The sequence below is a fragment of the Trematomus bernacchii genome, unplaced genomic scaffold (genome assembly GCF_902827165.1).
Source record: "Trematomus bernacchii unplaced genomic scaffold, fTreBer1.1, whole genome shotgun sequence".
NCBI classification, from domain to species: Eukaryota; Metazoa; Chordata; class Actinopteri; order Perciformes; family Nototheniidae; genus Trematomus; species Trematomus bernacchii.
Window position 1 is genome coordinate 921,859 of NW_022987714.1, and position 20,196 is coordinate 942,054.

The window sequence follows — 20,196 nt, forward strand, 5'->3', positions numbered from 1 at the left end:
TTTATACTTCAGCTGAATATACTTTGGCTAAAATATTTTCTCAGAGCGATAAACCTTTCAACTTCCATATTACTTGTGGATATTTGTTGATAGGGCCTTAGTTTCCCATGGTCATTAGCTGCCTTTCCCACACTGCAACCAAATTATTAAAAAAATGTATAATCTACACATTACATCAGATTTAACAGTGTAGGCTAAGTCAATGTTTATCATTTATGCATTCCACAAATGTGTTATTTGTATTTAAAAATACATTGCAATGTCACATTCAGCCTCCAAATCTAAACCGTTAGGCTATAACAGGGATAAACATTACAAATATTCATTATTTGCTAGCAGAGGAATAATGTCTGTTATTTGTACACATAAATATGAAGGCTTCAATGTGAGGAAAGTAAGTCTGATTGGTATTTACATCAGATGAGATATGTGTTATTCATATTGGCAAAACATAAAATAACTAATCTTTCAAGCCTAACTAAGTGCAAAAAACTATATTCCTACATTTTAATTAGAACAATTCTGATTATTTAAGTTTATTTTACAGAGGCAAAATTGAGTTATGGAAAGTCTTAAATATGAATTTACAAATGTTTATATAAAACATGAAAGACGTTACACAGATGAATTTGGAGCATAACGCAACATAGCCTATTCAATGTTGAAAATTAAATTATTAAAATCAGACAACAATACGATATTATACTTGTTTAAAATAATGTTTTAACACGTTTTTACAAATCAGCTTTAATATTTTATAGAATACACTTTTTGGACCACAACGTATCAAATATATGATTACAATAATAAACTGAAGGAGCCTGCACCACATCCTCTGTCTCCCATCCGCAGCTCTTGCATCGACTCCCCGGCCTGCTGCTGTACAGGCTGTTCCCTCGTCGCCCGCCGAGTCGCTCCCAATAACGTTTCCACCTTCTATATCCCAGAAGAGCTGGTTGAACGGCTAGCGCTACACCCGCAGTTTTGCGAGAAAACCAGGGATTAAATACAACGATGTCTGAAGAGGTTGAGGGAACAAGAACTGCGGAGGAAAAGCAGGTAAATTACAAGTGAAAAAATGCTAATTTAACCAGTTAGCCTGCGCTGCTAGCACGTCGAATCTTGTGAATTAGCACACGGCTAGCAGTAAGCTAGTTAGCTAATGACATGAACGAGGCTAACCGCCAAGTAATGAGCTAATAGCTCCTAGCATATATTGATAAACTAAAACAAAAGCCCTGCTGTTTCGGAGTCAATAGCATATCTGAAATGGGTTCATATGTAGCTTAAGTGATCTAGCAAGATTCATGCTAGTGCAAACACCAGTTGGAGTTGTACCTTATGGCGGCCCTTGCATATTTTGAAATATGAATTGTACGTTAGCCATGCTAGCTGTATTTGGTACCATAATATCATTGCCGATTCATGAATCATTTATGTCGTATGCATTTTTAACAACAGTGTTTCTCCTATTATGTGAGCTGAGTGGAGCATTTGCCATCCATACACTCTACTCTTCTCTGCAGGAAATGGAGGACACAGTAATCAGTCCTGAGAAGGCAGAGGAGGCCAAGCTGAAGGCCAGGTATCCTAACCTGGCAGCCAAGCCTGGTGGCTCTGACTTACTGAGGAAGAGACTTCAGAAGGGGGTGCGTTTCTTATGTAAACCTGGTTAGTTCTTTGCTGAGTAAATACCAATACTAATATTCTCACTTTATATATTTTTGTTTTTCCCAGCCAAAGTATTTTGACTCTGGTGACTACAACATGGCAAAGGCCAAGATGAAGAATAAACAGCTTCCATCAGCCCCAACGGAGAAGACCGAGATCACAGGGGGGCACATCCCAACACCTCAGGATCTGCCTCAAAGAAAGACATCAATCGTGGCCAGCAAACTGGCTGGTTAATGGGTTTTATGTTTACCGTTATGTTACCATTCCAACCCCCACTTTATATCTTCTTTTTGGTTTATTTTTGTTTATGTTCACCTTTTTATATGTATTCTCTAAGAACAAGTAATAAACTAAGCCAAATTCTTGAGAAAAATGGCCACTGCCAGGCACTGAATTGCCAGTGAGCTAAGTCCAACAAAAAGTTAAAGCTGCAAATCCTTCTCAAGATCTTAAAAATACTGAATAGTGATTGATGACAAAAATATATTATAAATATGAGTGGAAGTTAATGTTATCTTATACATTTTCACTTTTTAAGGATATATACCTCCATACAAATTGCCTGTCTAACAGCAGCTAAAGAGCAGCAGAGGAATCTTAATCCGCCATGTAACTGATCATCACAGGCAAAAATACTAGTCACCACCACAGACCATTGGCATTGATGTACTCAAAAAGTAGAAGTGTAATTCACACATATGTATTTCAGTTTCAAATGGTTTTGACTATTCTACTGCTCGTATGGAGGCAGATATTTCACATAAATAGTGAAAAGTGGTGAAATCCTGCTTTTTTGTTTCTAACCCGTGGTTGTTTCCCTTCCTCTCTCTCTGAAGCCGTTCGATTCTGTGCTTTCCAAGTACTGAAGATTGGATCACACATGCTTTGTAGCCAGTTGTATTTAATTCATTTTAGTGACATTGGTTTGCAATGACTGCTGCTGGTCTCCATCTCATCCTGACATCTAAAATGGCCTTAAAAGTAATGAATCGTTGTTCCTCTTGAGCAATATTTGCTCCCTCAGTGAGAATCTTAGTTATGAATTTTGCCTGAAATGTCTGTCACTGTCTGACTGGAATCGCTTAGGATTTTATGGAAAGAAACTCCCATGACATGTCTGGAGTGTGCATGTGCATTTACTGTGCAGTCACACTGTGCCATTTGTTTTGTAAATAAAATAGTTTTGCATAATATGTTACAAGTACACTTATTCAATTGAATGTTTCCTTGCTTTTATTTTTGCCCTCAAATGTTACTAATACTACCTGCACTAAAAGTAGCCCAGTTTGTGGTGTACTCACCTAAGATTAGAAACAACTTACATGGTTTGGTATTTTCATTATATTTACTGAAATATGAATCACTAAAATTGAGGAACATGTGTGAATAAATTCAACAGAGTAACCACAATGGATGCTTGATTAATGTCAATGTAAGTGAGTTAATTGTGTTGAGACTAGAGCAGAACATATACTTAACATGCAGTCATTTACAACGTTATATGGTGGATACCTTGACCAATGACTACTAGTTTATTGTGGAGGCAAACTCCCATGCACTTGTGTGGCCTCAGGTCTAACCTCTTATGTAAAGCCTTACCCTGCCAAGTAAAAATAAAAACTTAAATTTTTAAGTATATTTTCATCTGCAAGTGGCGTAAAAGAAGTTTCAGATGAAATGAAACAGTCTTCTTATTGTAGTTTATTACATATTCGTGATAGTCAGTTACTGAAATGATCTTAAATACAATACTATATTTTTCTGATGTAAACTGCTAGTTATGTGCAAGCAAAATAAACTAGTTACAGTCCCATAACGATCCCTTTTTAGATGTATTTCTGTAAAGTTACCCTTCTTACATTATGACCAAAATAAGAGAGCTATTAGGCCTCATGGTGTGATTTTCCATCCCATGGCAGTAATGTTTACACCACCTGAGCCTTATCCTCGGCTCACTCAGCAGAGTTTACTGCAACCGTTGCCTGTACCTACATATACAAATAAAACTAAACAATTTCAATGTGACACGAACCACAGAGAGATCACAAGAACCACCAAGAGGTGTTTAACAAAAACAGACACACACAATTACCATGAAACATCGACCAGGAGGCACAAAAATGGGCAAAAGTACCATATACAAAAAGATGACTACAAAAACAACTAAACAACTACAAAATGACACACACAAACTTGATTTAAAATTACTATAAAGAGACAGAAAAGAACAGTCAAGATTAAAAACAACTACAATCTGTGTGTCCTGCTACTGTGTAGGAGAGTTGGTGGGGCCTTTTTTTCCCCATTACTGGAGTAGCACGAAGCTGCAGTGTCGGAGACTGCAGCTTCATACTATTTTTGAAACAATGGGCCCCCGGCACAGTAATGCAATAGTAGTCTATTGCATTACTATAGTAGTCTATTGCATTACTGTGCCCGGGGGCCCATTGTTTCAAAATCCACCCGTGCCTACAGTTGCCACGAGCGTGTTGGCCGCTAGGTGGCGGGAAACACGCACGAGAGCAAAACGTGTCAGGGCACGCGCAGCTGACAGCAGACGTTTGACTGTCCTCCCGGCGAGAGCAGCAGCTCTGAGAGCAGCTCAGAGAAGTTAACTTTTCCTGCTCCGAGAGTCAGTGAAATGTTGTTTATTTTATCTGCGGGCAGAGGACGTTTCTGAGGACTCACTGAGGGACTTGTGAGACATGGCAGCCTCTGAACTTTACGCGAAGGTAGGAACAGTTTTTCTGTGACGGTTTTTCCGGCTCATTCAACGGTTTCCTCTTGCTAATGTCATGCTAGTCGAAAATGTAAATAAAAACGTTTATTTGAATAATGTTGGTTTACTCGCGTTAATTAGTCAGGGTTGTTTACAGAACAGTTTTTAGCCTTTTGATAACTAAATGTATTGCTTTTACAGAGGTGGGAATTAACTAAGTACATTTACCTAAGTAGGCTACTGTACTTAAGTACACATTTGAGGTACTTTACTTGAGTATTTCCATGTTATGCTACTTTGTACTTCTACTCCACTACATTTAGAAGATACATCCTGTAAGATTTAGTTTATTTTAACAAAATGCGTCTCTAAAAATGTAACTTGGACAAAGTCTTAGAAGTCACAAAAGAGTCAAATTACAAAAAGTCAATCGGAGTATTTTTCTACAACACTAATATGCTACTTGATGCAACAATATTATTTATAAATGTCACATATACACATAATCATATAAAGGCTATTTTCCTGCACAATGATTACTTTTATATTTAAAGTATGTTTTGCTGACAATTCTTTTGTACTTTTACTGTTACTTGTACTGAAGTATTTTGACCATAATGTTGGTATTTTTACACAAGTAAAGCATTTGAATACTTCTTCCACCATCTGCCTGCCACTTAAAATGCCCCGTGTCCATCCATTTTATTCGCATGACTGCTGTCTGCTGACTTCAAGTTTGCCATCCTGCTTTTCTCCTGAGCTACATGTCATCGCGGTTTTTCTGTAGCTTTGTAAAAATGACTGTTTGACTGTAATGTTAAGTGGTTGAATGGCTCTGACCCTTATCCCCTCCACTGTGTCCATCAGTATGCCCGTGTATGGCTGCCAGATGCAGGAGAAGTGTGGAGGTCAGCAGAGCTTATCAAAGATTACACTCCTGGCGACCTGAAGCTGGCTCTGCAGCTGGAGGATGGCACGGTGAGACAGGAAAACACACACACAAACACACACACACGGTGACACATGCACAGTTGAGGCATTGAGGTGGAAATGGGTGTGATATTCTGTCAGAAAGCCATGAACACATTTCTCTGCAAGAGCACTGGCAATAGAGACTCATAACTCTCTGTGCTGTGGGATTATTTGAGGCAGCTGTGCTGTTTGGTTAGCGCTTATAAATACTTAGGCAAGACAAAAACATTCTGCCTCTGTATGCAACAATGCAACACCTTGAATACAGGAAGCCAGGGTAATGCACTGGGTCTAAAATAAGTCAACTGATGATTAAAATACCAACAGTACGTTTTTACACTCTGTTCACTCCGGTTTTGCTACCTGAAGCTGTGAGGTCGAGTTTGGGCATGCTCTCCAGGTATGGAAATAAGGCCAAAGCATTATCATGAGCGAACATGAACAAGCCAAGCACAGTGTTTGCAGGTTAGCTTTTACCATGAAGTGCAACTGATGCTAAGATTTTATTCCTTAACCATCTATTTTTACTTTGTTTTGTCTTTTTCTTCGATATAATTAAAGCCACCTTATATCTTAAGTCTCATACTGTGGGTACTCATAGCTTCCTTCTTGTGTCTTTCTAGGAGGTGGAACACAAAATAAATCCCAAAACCAACAACCTGCCACCACTGAGAAACCCTAACATCCTGGTGGGCGAAAATGACCTCACAGCTCTCAGCTACCTGCATGAGCCTGCAGTGCTACACAACCTCAAAGTGCGCTTTATCGACTCCAAGACGATTTACACATACTGTGGTAACTAGCTTCATCTCCTTTGAGTCACACTATCAATGTCACTGTAGACTTTGAAACCCTGCTCACTGTACGCTCTGAGATAATCTACAGTACATCATGCTGAGTATTGTGGCTCAGGCTGCTCTTAAAGGAACACACACTTTATGAATCCATGTAAGATAACATATTCAGATTCTGACTGATTATCTTTGTGGTATTTAGGAATCGTCCTCGTTGCCATCAATCCGTATGAGAGCCTTCCCATCTATGAAGAGGACATCATCAATGCCTACTGTGGGCAGAACATGGGAGACATGGACCCCCATATATTTGCAGTCGCAGAGGAAGCATACAAACAGATGGCCAGGTTTTGTTACCTCCAAATAAATTATAATTTACATCTCAAAGTGAATTAAATGTTACTTTCCCTTTATGCTGATACCCTCCGTCTGTATGCCATCGCATCTTTTCACACAGAGATGAAAGAAACCAGTCCATCATAGTGAGTGGTGAGTCTGGAGCTGGCAAAACTGTCTCTGCTAAGTATGCTATGCGCTACTTTGCCACAGTCAGCTGCTCCTCGGGCGAGGCAAACATTGAGGAGAGAGTCCTAGCCTCCAACCCTATCATGGAGGTGATTCACACAACAGGGAAATATGACCAATTATAAAATGACCAAGGTTTCTGAAAGCCTTTTGTATGTTTCCTCAGGCTCTTGGGAATGCCAAGACAACAAGGAATGACAACAGCAGTCGCTTTGGGAAGTACATTGAGATTGGGTTTGACAAGAAGCATCGCATTATTGGGGCCAACATGAGAACCTACTTACTGGAGAAGTCTAGAGTTGTGTTTCAGGTAATTTTCATTGGTATGCTATCATCTGACCACCATCTGAATGTGGCCTTCCATATCTTTCCATTTGCTGTGTTTCTCCTCGCATTTAATTGATTTAAAACAGTGTCATGTGAATGTCACATTTCAACATGTCTATATCCTAGCAACGTAATATCAACAATCATAAACAACACTCCCTTTAGCCTGCTTGGCCCTTCACTCAGAAAGATGGCAACATACTTGGCTTTGTGAACCATTTAAAAGAGACATAATCTTGGGCTTGCAGTTTATCGCTGCGCCTTTAACTGAAGGAACTATACATTTTCCTAAATATGTTTGCAATACATCTGTGATTTACTTGATTCCTCTTTTGTATCCCTTGCACTACTTTTAGGCCCAGGAAGAGAGGAACTACCATATCTTCTACCAGCTGTGCGCCTCTGCACATTTACCCGAGTTCAAAGCCTTCCAGTTAGGTATAAGAGTCACTCAAATATCAGTTGTCATTTAAGCCGGATTTGAAAACGGATCCATTTGGTAAATATTTAATTTAAAATGTGATATGATTTCTGTTTGAAGGTTGTGCAGACGACTTCCACTTCACTAACCAGGGCCAGAGCCCAGTCATTGATGGAATGGATGATGCCAAAGACATGAGTAAAACCAGGAGGGCTTTCTCACGGTTAGGTGAGTGCTTGTTGCCTTTCAATGAGGTTTGCATTTATCATGTATACCAGGGGGGTCAAACTCAATTTCATCGCGGGCCACATCAGCATTATGGTTGCACTCAAAGGGCCGGCTGTAACTTCAAGACTATATAAAAATACATATATAAATATTTAATCAATATAAACGTATGTATTATATTATATTATTGCCTCTGCATTGGATTATTATCGGGTAACTTCATAAATAACTACGTCTGAAAGCAGAAGTCTAGAGCAAATAACTCTTCAGTGAGAATGTCACAAAATGATAAAAAAAAAAAAGCCAAATTTAACATTTAAAAAAAAAAGTTACATTTTGAGGAAAAAAAGTCAAATTCTAACAAATAAAAGACACATTTTGAAGCAAAAAAGTCAAATTCTCAAAAAAAAAAAATCTAATTTGAGATGCATTGTGGGACATGTAGTTTATGGGCAACGTGCTTCTGTCAAGCGGCATGTAACCGTATAATAAACGTATTATATTCTTTGCAAGCTCTTGCGGGGCCACATAAAATGAAATCGCAGTCCGGATTTGGCCCCCGGGCCTTAAGTTTCACACCCCTGATGTATACAAAATTGACAAACATTGTTTTTGTTTCTGGATTACCTTACATGATCTGTCTTTTTGTTGTTGTTTTATTGTCGTTTGTTTCTTTGTAGGAATCAGTGAAAGTGATCAAATGTCAATTTACCAAATTCTGGCTGCTATTCTCCATCTTAGCAATGTGGAGGTGAAGGATCACTCGGCAGACAAAAGCAGCATCTTGGTAAACACTGATTTCCTCGAAATACAACACTAGTATTTGGTATTTTTTCTATTCGATTGTTGTATTGAGGATGTTAACATTTGTACTCGTCTAAGAGCTTTATTGTGAATGTATTTTCAGCCAGACAATGTCCACCTGATGGTGTTTTGTGAGTTGATGGGGGTGCCCAGTGAAGAGATGGCCCACTGGTTATGTCACAGGAAACTCAAGACGACCACAGAAACATATGTGAAGTCTGTCTCCAAAATGAATGCGGTGAATGGCCGAGATGCCCTCGCCAAACACATCTATGCCAGAATCTTCAGCTGGATTGTGGGCAGTATTAACAATGCCTTGAGGTCTGCAGCAAAACAACACTCCTTCATCGGTGTGCTCGACATTTACGGGTTTGTTTTTTTTCCCAGGTTTGTGGCGTTTTCATTTTTCGCTGGATTGTCAGAGCTCTTAATGTAAAACCATTGTTTCCCCTCAGGTTTGAAACGTTTGATATCAACAGCTTTGAACAGTTCTGCATCAATTATGCCAACGAGAAGCTTCAACAACAGTTCAACCTGGTATGTGTATCCTCTTGCTCAACACATTCATTATGTACTCGGAACATTCCCGTAAATCCTTTCCCTCCTCCAGCATGTCTTCAAACTGGAGCAAGAGGAGTACATGAAAGAGGAGATCCCTTGGACACTGATTGACTTTGACGACAACCAGCCCTGTATTGATCTCATTGAGGCAAAGCTGGGTGTTCTGGACCTCCTGGATGAAGAGTGCAAGGTAAAATGCCAGTTTTATTATTTAGTTTTATGTCGAGCTACTTTCCACAGGAGAAATCTCCACCGGGCTCTTTTTGGAAGTTATGAGTAAGGCCAAGATGACTAACTAATGTGTCAGCCCTTCCTGTTTCCATAGATGCCCAAAGGCGCTGACGACTCATGGGCCCAGAAACTGTACAACACACTCCTGAAGCAGAATGCTCACTTTGATAAACCCAGGTTATCAAACCGAGCTTTCATCATCCTCCACTTTGCAGACAAGGTAATAAAGTGCTGTATATCTCCTGCTGAGTTGGCATTACGTCTAAGTGGTCAGTGGATGGATGCATGACTCATGTGTCATGTGTGACATTGTAATAACTTCTGCAGAGCATCAAAAGTCAACTGTGATATTACATGAGCTTTGGCAAAGATACCATTTCATGCCTTTACAATAAATGTTCAATGATTCTATTTATTATAGCATTACAAATCAGTCCACTTTAAACTTTGAACGATGAATATGACCTTTACTTTGAAACAACACTTTGACCTATTTCCTATTGCCAAGGTGGAGTACCAGTGTGAGGGTTTCCTGGAGAAAAACAAGGACACGGTCAACGAGGAGCATATAAATGTGCTGAAAAAGAGCCAGGTGAAATGTTTATTAATAGTTCATTATAGTTTAACTTCCTGGTTCTTTTCAATCAGTCTATTCACGGAAGTTGCAGGGATTCAATGTCAACACCCCACATTTTAAAGCAAATGTGTATTTTGTATTGCATGTTCCTGGGCACAGACCCTAGAATTGTTCAACCACAACTATTGGCGGAAATACACCCACTTTTGAATCTCGGATTGAAATCACGGCCACCTGCTGTCCAATGAAAGGATTGCATTTTGCAACTTTAATCTCTGAACATGAACAATAATGTTTTTAGGTTGACTGGCTGCGGAAGCTGTTTGAGGATGACGAGAAGTCAAAAAGTTCAACAAAGAAGCGAAGTGGTGTCTCTGGAAAAGCTGGTCCGACTCCGAGGGATAACAAGAAGACAGTTGGACTGCAGGTATGAACATAAAGAGCAGGTGACATGATGTTGGAAGGAGTGCGAAAAGACTTGATTAAAGGTGGGGTAGGTAATTAACTTCAGAAACACTTGTTGTTATATTCCATGGAATGCTCTTAACATCCCGATAGCAATGAATACATTAAATGCCTTGACAATAAATCCATAAAAAAATGTCATCTGTGGAAGCCATAGTACTGTAAAAAGCACGACCAATCATCTGAGCCGGCCCGGCTAAAATAACTGGATGGCCTACCTGCCTGTCAGCCTTCCATCTGTGCACAAACTTATCTCGTGCCCTCATTGGTCATGTGCGCGTTCGTGTGTGTTGGAGGAGGGGCTCTGTAAGGAAGTCTGAAGGAAGGGTTGTGTACTTTCAAATTCTAGCGCACTCGAGCTGGTTTCTCCATTCTTACCTACCCTACCTTTAATACAAAAAAATGATGAAGTAAAATGATTTCATTTATTGCTTCCACAGCTGGTCAGATCTAAATGCCTTTAAAAAAAAAGACATGACTCTGAAAATCTGATAATAGAGATTTCATCTGAATGTTTCACCACACTTTTTACAATTCCCTTATTTCCACATTGTGTATAAAGGATTTATTCTTTTCTTTTGACTTAGTTTCGGCAGTCTCTTCAACTGCTGATGGACACACTAAATGCCACGACTCCTCACTATGTACGCTGCATAAAGCCTAATGACGACAAATCTCCATTCATGTGAGGATGATTTCACTCTTCTGTTTATATCTGCAGTAGCACAGAAAGAAGCACAGATGAAGGGGTAGTACTCTTATTTTGAAAACATTTGTTTTTGTGTTATCCTGAATGAAGCATGGACCCTGTGAGGGCCGTTCAGCAGCTTCGGGCATGTGGCATCCTCGAAACAATCCGGATATCAGCAGCAGGCTTCCCATCGAGGTAGAATTTCAACGGCATCTGGTACAGAGCACAGGGCCAAGTGCAGTTTATACATGTATATAACATTCACCTTTCAAAACAATCTATCAAATGTGCTTGTTTATATGAATGCTGCAGATGGACCTATCAGGAATTCTTCAGTCGTTATCGGGTCCTGATGAAGCAAAAGGATGTGCTCTCTGACAGAAAACAAACCTGCAGAAATCTCCTGGAAAAACTAATAAAGGTATGTTTGAGTTTTATAAAAGCCTAAGCAAACTAAATATTGGAGCTCTTACAGACCCAATAAAACAACACATATTATATTTGCTAATGTATCTTTTGTTTGTTTCCTAGGACCAAGAGAAGTATCAGTTTGGCAAAAACAAGATCTTCTTCCGGGCTGGTCAGGTGGCGTACCTGGAGAAGCTTCGTTTTGACAAGCTGCGTAATGCTTGTGTTCGCATCCAGAAGACTATCCGCTGCTGGCTCGCTCGCAAAAAGTACCTGAGGATGAAGCAATCTGCTCTCACCATACAGAGACATGTCCGGGGTCACCAGGCACGCTGGTGAGTGGAGACATTCAACAAAAGCAGAATAAGAGCTGATGGTAAACTCAGTTTCTAGCTGATCTATCATGTTTCTTACACTTGTTTTCCACTCCCAGTTATGTGAAGTTTTTGCGAAGAACCAGAGCAGCTGTTGTCATTCAGCGTAATGTGCGTATGTGGGCGACCAGGAGAAGCTACCAGCAGCAGCGCTCTGCAGCCATTGCTATTCAGTGCATCTTGAGGGCCTACATGGCTAGAAAGCAGTACTTTAAGGTAACCCTGAGCTTAAGGAACTGGATATGGTGTCATTTCACACTCATTTGTACTTTGATGTAAGGCTTTAAAGTCAAAATAAGATCTTAATGACATAAGGAGGCAATGTCAACATCAGCCTCTATTTGCCTTTTGAGTTTAGCTTAATCATTAACTCAATCCTACTAATGGAGACCTTGTAACCCTTTTTTACACTTTTAAATTATATTTGGTTTTGACATAACATGTATATATTTCATTCACAGTTGATGTATGAACAAAAAGCAGTTATCATCCAGAAATGGGTGAAAGGCTGGCTGGTTAGACGGCGTTACCGACGCACCCTGGCAGCCATCGTGCTGCTGCAGAGCTGTGTGCGTCGCCTGAGGGCCAAGAAGGAGTTAAAGAAGCTGAAGGTGGAGGCCCGCTCTGTGGAGCGCATCAAGAAGCTCAACAGTGGCATGGAGAACAAGATTATGCAGTTGCAGCACAAGATAAATGAGCAGGTGAGTAGTGACTGTGTGGGTGTTTAGTTTAGTCTTTGGTAAGTCCTTCATTCTGGAATCTATGGTAAAAAGAAAGGAATTGAGGCTGAAGAAACATTGGGTCATTGGGAGTGGTGGCATCACATGCACAACATGTGTTTGTTTCCCCCCCGCAGCACAAAGAAAACAGAGAGCTCAGTGAGAGGCTGACTGTTATGCAGAAGACTCAGACCACTGAGAGAGAGAAGCACAGCAGAGAGATTGAAAACCTACGCAGATCAGAGCAGGAGGCCAAAAGCAAGGCAGCGACGCTTCCCTCGCTCCTGGAGCAGCTCTCCTTCCTCCAGCACCAGCTGGAAGACACACGCAGAGAGAACACACACCTCACAGAGCAGACCAAGGTCTACAAGGAGCACACACAACAGGTATGTCTCCTTCCTCTGAACTTATCCAAACTGACTGGTAACTTCAATACCATTTTCTACATGGCACTTTTTGTTAAATATCTGCATTTCCAGAGTTCATGGTTTAAAGGTAGCCCTTTGGGCATTTGATGAACTTTAGTAGTTTATTGTTTCCTACTCTTTTCAGTTTCAAGAACCTCAAAAGACATGATTGAAATGATTATTAAAAACTAAGATGATTTTGCCTCCTCTCCCAATCAGATGGTAGAAGACCTTAATAGGAAGAACACTCTGTTGAACAGCGAGAAAGATGAACTGAACCAAATACTCCTGGAACAAACCAATCAGCTAACAGGTACTGAGCAGTTTACCTCAACCATCCTCGTACTCTCAGTAACGGCTGCATTAACAATGAATGGATGAATACAACTGTTTGGTTTCAGAAATCAAAACCAACGTTGAGAATGCAGACCAGCTGGAGAAGGACCTAACTGAAGAGCGCTCTCGCTACCAAAGTCTGCTGAGCGAACACCTGGATCTGGAGGAGCGGCACCGAGACCTGACGGAGGAGCTGAACCTCAGCATTGTGAGGAACTCTTCATTTGCTGCCACATTGTTGACATTACAACAATAGTTGGTCTATGGATTTAATCAACATGGCAATTTCATATTGGTCTCACACAATTGAATCCCTTAATTTAAGAGTTCAGTAGTCATGAAAAAACATAATAGTGTCTGACTATCTTATGCTTCTTAACGTTTTTTTAATTTGTTTAAATACTTAACCAGAGTTCGAGCAAATTTAGTCACACCAGGCCAGACTCCAACTACAGCAGCAACTCATCTGGGTTCGGTCAGAGCTTAGGCTCCACTGAGGGAGAGGACAGCCCAATCACACCAGAGGTAATGTTGAAAACTACACAATGTCAGACACAGTATCAGAATGATGTTGATAGAAATACAATGTAAATGTTTGAGTGTCCAAAGCTCCCCCCTGAGAGCTAAACGCTATATATCAGCTGTGGTATGAACACAGTTACAACACATTCCAGTTTTCACAATGGACAAATTGGTGTTATCTACAGAAAACTGCTTTACTGACATGACGTGTCAGTCACAATGTTTGGTATAAATCAGGGCTATTCAATGGGCGGCCCGCGGGCCAAATCCGGCCCCGGGGTGATATTTACTGGCCCTTTGAGTATAATGTTAAAAAGTAATCAAATGTTTTTGTTTGTTGAACACAATATCTGCACTCCACTATGCTGTTGTAGTATTTACTGTATCTGAAGCTCTTAATATGATTGCTCATATTTCAAGCCATCTTTTTCCCGGCCTCTTGCTTTGGATCATTTTCATCAACCGGCCCCCATTCCAAACTAATTGAATAGCCCTGAATGATCACTGTGAATAATTAGATTATAAGGTTTCTGTTTACAAAACACTGGAGACGTATTCCTTGGAACAGCTGTGGGACTTTCTTTGTCTGCTCTTGTCTGTGTTATAATCCTATTAGTGCAGCATTGTAGTTAGTTTGTGAAGAGATTCCTCACCCGATGCTTTCCGTGTTTTGTTAGCAGGAGACCCCGGCAGCGGTAGACTTGCCGGTCCTGCTGAAGTTCCAGAGAAGAGTGAAGGAACTGGAGCAGGAAAAACACTCTCTGTGGCAGCAGCTGGACAAGGGAGAAGAAGCCCAGCAAGAAAAGGCCAAAGTATGGAATGAAAAAATAACCTTGTTTCTTAATGGTGTTATTCTGCTATTCGCCAATAAGCTAGTGGTCATTTTGTGGCTTGATATTTGATGGATTTGTGTGTATTCTTTCTAAAAGGAGGTGGAGGTGCAGAGAACTGTTGGCCGAGCAGAACTGGATTTGGAAACACTAAAGGTAGGACTTATTCAAAGTTCAGGACAACACAATATCGTCCCAGGAGTTATTTCCATTGTGGTTGTTGTGGTGTAGTTATATTTTGAAGAGGTGTATGTATGTGCATTTAATAATGACAAATGAATAATAATACATTTAATTTATTTAGCGCTTCTCATCTGCCAAGACAAATCTCGAAGCGCCTCACAACAAAGGACACTGATCAAATTTGAGAGATAAAATAAAAAATAAAAAGTCAGAGATAGTGATAAAAATGGCAGTACTCCAGGTGTACCATGTCCCATTTGTTTACTTGTGTCAAGGTATTGGCTAATAGCAATAGACAGACATATGGTGTAACCAATCAGAGAGCTACTACAGAAAGCCTAGGGCTCATGGGAAACAAGGTTGGTTGTCAGAGTTACGTGCACACGTGTAAGGATGTCACGATGTTGTTGAAGAGTTGATAAAACTACCTTTGAATACAAATGAACTGTATCCGCCAACAGTTTATTTGACAACTTGTTCATGGAGATAGTTTGGCTTTACCAGGAAGTAAAAGCAGAAAACATCACAGGTACATGTAGATAGCTCTCTTCCAACATCCCATGAAGAAGATGTCCACAAAGAGCCATCACAATAGTATTCCTGAAAACTGTTTTCTATTCTAAATGTAAGGTGAAAAGAGACAAAAAAACTACATTTTGGGATGTTTGACTGTTTCTCTAAATGTCTTAGCGGCAAGAACTGGAGTCTGACAACAAGAAGTTGAAGCAGGATCTGAATGAGCTGCGGAATTCTCTGACCAATGAGAACAGTGATATGGCGCCCCCTGCTGCTGGCTCTATGTCCTACAACATCCTGCTGGAACAACTCACTTCTTCCAATGAGGAGCTGGATATGCGAAAAGAGGAAGTGCTGCTCCTCCGCTCACATATGGTCCGCCAAGAAGCTCTCAAATACAAGGTGAAAAGTGAATTACATTGACTTTGTTCTTATTGTTTATTTAGTATATTTGTATTTAATGCAACAGACATGTGACAATACCTAAATAACCTTTACCCTGCATCAACTGACCTCTAGGACTCTGCGCTCGGGGAAAGGGTGAATTTGGACCTCAATGACGTTCCCTCATTTCAAGATGTGGACAGGTAAGATGTGGCCCCCACTCCAGTTTCAACTCTTCAGGTAGTAGAGTTAAGTGTTGTTAATGAAATGATCTGATTCTGTTCCTCAGGTCCACTGACATCCACACACTGAATGAAGACGGGGAGCTGTGGCTGGCTTATGAAGGCTTGAAAGAGACCAATAGGTAATCAAATAATATCCTGTAGTTGCATTCAAGCAAGTCCATGCCACATAGAAGTAAATACAATCTCTCTATCTTACAGGATCGTGGAGTGCCAGATGCAGCTGCAGCACCGTGTTCACAACGAGGAGAACAGGAAGTTGCAGGAGGAGGTGAGCAGGTTGAAGGTTGAAAAGGAGCAACAGCAGAGGCTGCTGGTCCAGAGCCTCCTCCTGCCTGAAGGCGCCCGTATCGATGCCAGTCTGAAGCACGAGATCACACGGCTCACCGATGAGAACCTGGTGAGTGTGCACTCTGGACTGGATCTCTCACTCACTTTCATTCATATCATGACTGTGTACACATATGATCGCAAAGCAGAGTTCCCACATAGTCAACAGTTAGATGTCTCATCTTGGATCTGTACCTTTGAAAGGGTCGTCTACCTGTTTCCTCTTTTTCAAATGAGATGACATGTTCTGTTCTTTCAGGTACATGTTTTTGTTGCATTGCTAAAGAATAAAATGCAAAACAAATACAGAAGAGAAATGTAATGTTTTTGAAGTGTTTTGATTTAAGACTTTTAAAAATAATTCACAATGCGGCAATTTTAAGATGTTTTAATTTCACATTTGTATAAGCATGAGCACCGTGTTAAAGTGTCGTACACACACTTAACCTCTATGTTGACTTCATTTTAGGAACTCATGAAGAAGCAAGAGCAACAGAACCAAACCATGCGCCAGCTGAAAAGAGATCTCAAATGTTATATTCAAAAAGTTGAAGATGTTGAAGGTATTCACATGGACTGTTCTCATACAGCGCATTTTCTAAATAACTTGTACGTCATAACCTCTGTGGTTTCTTATAATGTGTCTCTGGTTTTTAGCGAGTTCACAGCAAAAGAGTAAGACCGCCGTGATGACTGCTCCTGTCAGAGCAGTGAATATCACCCGCAAGGAGAAAGAGTACCGGGGCATGTTGGAGTACAGGGGGGGCGACGAGAGCCGCCTGCTCAAGAATCTGGTCTCAGGTATGTTAAAGGAAACCATTTTCTGAATGGTTTAAAATTACATACACATTTTTTCACAGATTTTTTTTATTTTTTATTTATTCTACTAATTCATCCAAAAAAGAAAAATATATAGTTCATACACACAAAGATAAACAAAATTAGTAGAAGCGGGAGGGCTGAAGCATAGCTTATGGGAAGTAGCCCTCCCGTGAATCATCCTAATATAACATTGGCATTATTGCGTCAAAAACGTATAGAAATGAAGGAGTACAAAGAAATAAAGAAAACTGGGGAAAAAATAAATAAATGCATATATATATATATATATATATATATATATATATATATATATATATATATATATATATATATATATATATATATATATATATATATATATATATATATATATATATATATATGAAAACTAGATGTAGGGTCATTTTCTGCACATGTCAATAGCAGTTGACTATCTTTTTTGAAAAGGAAAATACTATATATAAAAATATATATATGTACACAAATAAATAATAATAATAATATATGCATATAAACATTGTGAACACTTATTTTCAAGTGACTTTTTTACATTCATATGTTCACACATACACAGAATATACATAAGCACCATATGTTCAGGTGTATAAGTACACAAATGCACACCAATACAAATATTACAAGGCAATTTCCAGGGCTGAAATAATATGAATGAAAAGAAATAAGAAGGAAAAAATAAATAAAAAGTAATGTAAACAATATTAAATAAATAAGATTGAAAACACATTTGTGAATTTTGCTTTCAAATCTTCTCAGATCTGAAGCCACGAGGCGTAGCGGTCAACTTCATTCCTGGCCTTCCGGCTTACATCATCTTCATGTGCGTGCGATATGCAGACAATGTGAATGACGATCAGAGAGTCAGCACGCTGCTTAATTCCACCATCAGCAGCATCAAGGGGGTCATAAAGGTGGGGTGTATATACCTTTTTGATTTGTGGAAAGAAACTTAAGGGATGCTTTTATTTTGAATTAATTTGTAATCTTCTTCTATAGAGGAAAGGACATGATTTTGAAAGGGTGTCTTTCTGGCTGGCCAACACATGCCGATTAATGCACTGTCTGAAGCAGTACAGTGGAGACGAGGTAAGCCTTTATACTACAGATATATTCACAGCTGTACATTTGCCTTACTTAACCCTGGACGTCTGTACATCCTCTTCATATAGGTGTTCATAACACACAACACTCCTAAGCAGAATGAGCAGTGCCTCGCCAACTTTGAGCTGTCGGAGTACCAGCAGGTCTTTGGTGATCTAGCTATCCAAATCTACCGGCAGCTCATCAAATGCACAGAGAACAACCTGCAGCCCCTGATCGGTGAGAAGGTCTCACAACACATCATGTTTCCTTCTCCTTTCCATAAGCACATGACATGTATTTGTTCTGTTTCTTATGTGCAGTGGCTAGCATGCTGGAGCACGAAACCATCCAAGGTATTCTGGGCTCCAAACCCACCGGCCTGAGGAAGAGGAGCAGCAGTTCCTCAGAGGCGGCTGTAACCGTGGAGGTCCTGCTGCAGCGCCTCGGCCTCTTCTACACCACCATGTGTCAGCACGGGATGGACTTGGAGCTCATCAAACAGCTGGTCAAGCAGCAGTTCTACATCATCTGTGCGGTCACACTCAACAACCTGCTGCTGCGGAAGGAAATGTGCTCCTGGAGTAAAGGCCTGCAGATCAGGTACTGCACAGAATGCTCATTGGCCTGTCGTTAGTTTATTTAATGCAACGAGAGAAGTGGGAGAGTTTAGATTGAGGTGTGCTGGTCCTTGTTCCTCAGACACCCAATGGTGGGGTTGTTAATAAATTAGGCTGAACAAAAACATCATGCACAGCGGAGTCAACAACTAAGATGCTGTAAAAAGATAACAGTTATTTGCAGAATCCTTGCTTCCTGGAGAACCATGGGGTAAACACCTTTAAGAGTAGGAAGGAGTTATTTAATGATGCTTAAGAATTTCTTCAATGAAATGTCCTTACTCTGGTGTCACAGCTCAGATGTCAGGTTTGACTTTGCTCTGCAATACCTCCGTTTTGTCTAAATGTCTCCAATGCCTCTGGCTCCAGGTACAATGTCTGGCAGTTAGAGGAGTGGCTGGCGGAGCGGGAGATGGCCGACTGCGGAGCCAAGGAGACTCTGGAGCCGCTGGTTCAGGCTGCTCAGCTCCTCCAGATCAAGAAGAAGACGGAGGAGGACGCCCAGGCTATCTGCGTCATGTGCACCGCGCTCACCACAGCACAGGTCCTCCATCAGAACATGTTCTGCCTTCTTAATCTGCAGACAGGATCTGCTGCTAGTGATTTGACCTTTGTGTGTTTCTCTTTGCAGATTGTAAAACTGCTGACCTTGTACACTCCAGTGATTGAGTTTGAAGAGCGAGTGTCATCCACGTTCCTCACAACTCTTAACGTGAGTAGAGGAATGCAGGGCTCTTTCACGTTCAGTCATATGTTAAGTAAGGCTTTTTATAATCTGCTTTTTCCTTTACATTTTAGAACCTTTTGAAAGACAGAGACGAGTCGTCCACTTTGTTGATGGACGCCAAGAAGATCTTCTCCGTCTCCCTCCCCTTCACACCCTCCTCTGTGGCTCTGGAGACCATCCAGATCCCCGCCAGCCTCAATCTGGGCTTCCTCGCCCGCATCTAGACCAGAAACCTCTGAGACTGAATTGTGTTTACGAGAGGAAAAACACCAAAGTCTCTACACGTTGTAATGTCACTGATTACTGCAGGACTGCTGCAGAATTAGACGACTTTGTTTACATGCATCTATGTTATAGCTTTTCAGCACTGCACAGCCAAAGACTCAGAACTGAATGAATCTGCAAGAAATGTTTTTTTAAGGTCATCTATTGCCACGCCTCGTATTGCTAAAACAGGTATTCACAATGTTCCCAATATAAGATATAAGTAAGGACATTTGACAAATCATAAAACATGCAAGTTTGTTGGGATAGATGAATGTATCCTAGGACTGTTTTGATGGACAAATCTTAAAAAAAAAAAGGCCAACCGATTTAAATGTTAAAATGTCTGAAGATGAGATTCTGTTTTATTTCTGTAACTTCATATATTTCTGTAACGACTAATATAAAATATGTATTTCACAGTT

General features: G+C 40.3%; 2 protein-coding genes across 3 annotated transcripts; both read left to right on the forward strand.

The window, feature by feature from the left end:
* The first annotated feature begins 827 nt into the window (after positions 1–827).
* Positions 828–2,884, forward strand: LOC117491931 (cAMP-regulated phosphoprotein 19-like). Its single transcript, XM_034142076.1, has 3 exons — positions 828–1,059; positions 1,527–1,649; positions 1,738–2,884. The coding sequence occupies exons 1-3, from the start codon at positions 1,015–1,017 to the stop codon at positions 1,906–1,908; spliced, it is 339 nt and encodes a 112-aa protein (XP_033997967.1). The 5' UTR covers positions 828–1,014; the 3' UTR covers positions 1,909–2,884.
* Positions 2,885–4,250: 1,366 nt separating this feature from the next.
* On the forward strand, positions 4,251–20,196 carry LOC117491895 (unconventional myosin-Va-like). 2 transcript variants are annotated; one of them, XM_034142013.1, is made up of 40 exons: positions 4,251–4,406; positions 5,261–5,371; positions 5,989–6,160; positions 6,362–6,506; positions 6,617–6,773; positions 6,851–6,994; positions 7,368–7,449; positions 7,553–7,660; positions 8,341–8,447; positions 8,568–8,833; positions 8,920–9,001; positions 9,075–9,215; positions 9,351–9,476; positions 9,765–9,848; positions 10,135–10,260; positions 10,886–10,983; positions 11,098–11,184; positions 11,302–11,410; positions 11,521–11,732; positions 11,831–11,987; positions 12,233–12,472; positions 12,628–12,876; positions 13,117–13,210; positions 13,299–13,441; positions 13,645–13,758; positions 14,433–14,567; positions 14,685–14,741; positions 15,459–15,686; positions 15,804–15,871; positions 15,958–16,032; positions 16,112–16,310; positions 16,710–16,803; positions 16,898–17,041; positions 17,837–17,991; positions 18,077–18,166; positions 18,250–18,400; positions 18,484–18,763; positions 19,150–19,324; positions 19,412–19,492; positions 19,579–20,196. In XM_034142013.1, the coding sequence occupies exons 1-40, from the start codon at positions 4,380–4,382 to the stop codon at positions 19,729–19,731; spliced, it is 5,466 nt and encodes a 1,821-aa protein (XP_033997904.1). In that variant the 5' UTR covers positions 4,251–4,379; the 3' UTR covers positions 19,732–20,196. The 2 variants fall into 2 exon arrangements, with proteins under 2 accessions (XP_033997904.1, XP_033997905.1); XM_034142014.1 differs by having other exon boundaries at positions 14,436–14,567.

What these genes read in the sequence shown, in the direction of transcription:
- LOC117491895 (XM_034142013.1), top strand. Translation starts at nt 4,380, where the DNA reads ATGGCAGCCTCTGAACTTTACGCGAAG. An exon ending in TGCAGCTGGAGGATGGCACG is followed by an intron (nt 5,372 to 5,988) that starts GTGAGACAGGAA and finishes GTGTCTTTCTAG; the next exon opens with GAGGTGGAACACAAAATAAA. An exon ending in AGCAGTACAGTGGAGACGAG is followed by an intron (nt 18,167 to 18,249) that starts GTAAGCCTTTAT and finishes CTCTTCATATAG; the next exon opens with GTGTTCATAACACACAACAC.
- LOC117491931 (XM_034142076.1), top strand. Translation starts at nt 1,015, where the DNA reads ATGTCTGAAGAGGTTGAGGGAACAAGAACTGCGGAGGAAAAGCAG. An exon ending in GAACTGCGGAGGAAAAGCAG is followed by an intron (nt 1,060 to 1,526) that starts GTAAATTACAAG and finishes TCTTCTCTGCAG; the next exon opens with GAAATGGAGGACACAGTAAT. An exon ending in GGAAGAGACTTCAGAAGGGG is followed by an intron (nt 1,650 to 1,737) that starts GTGCGTTTCTTA and finishes TGTTTTTCCCAG; the next exon opens with CCAAAGTATTTTGACTCTGG.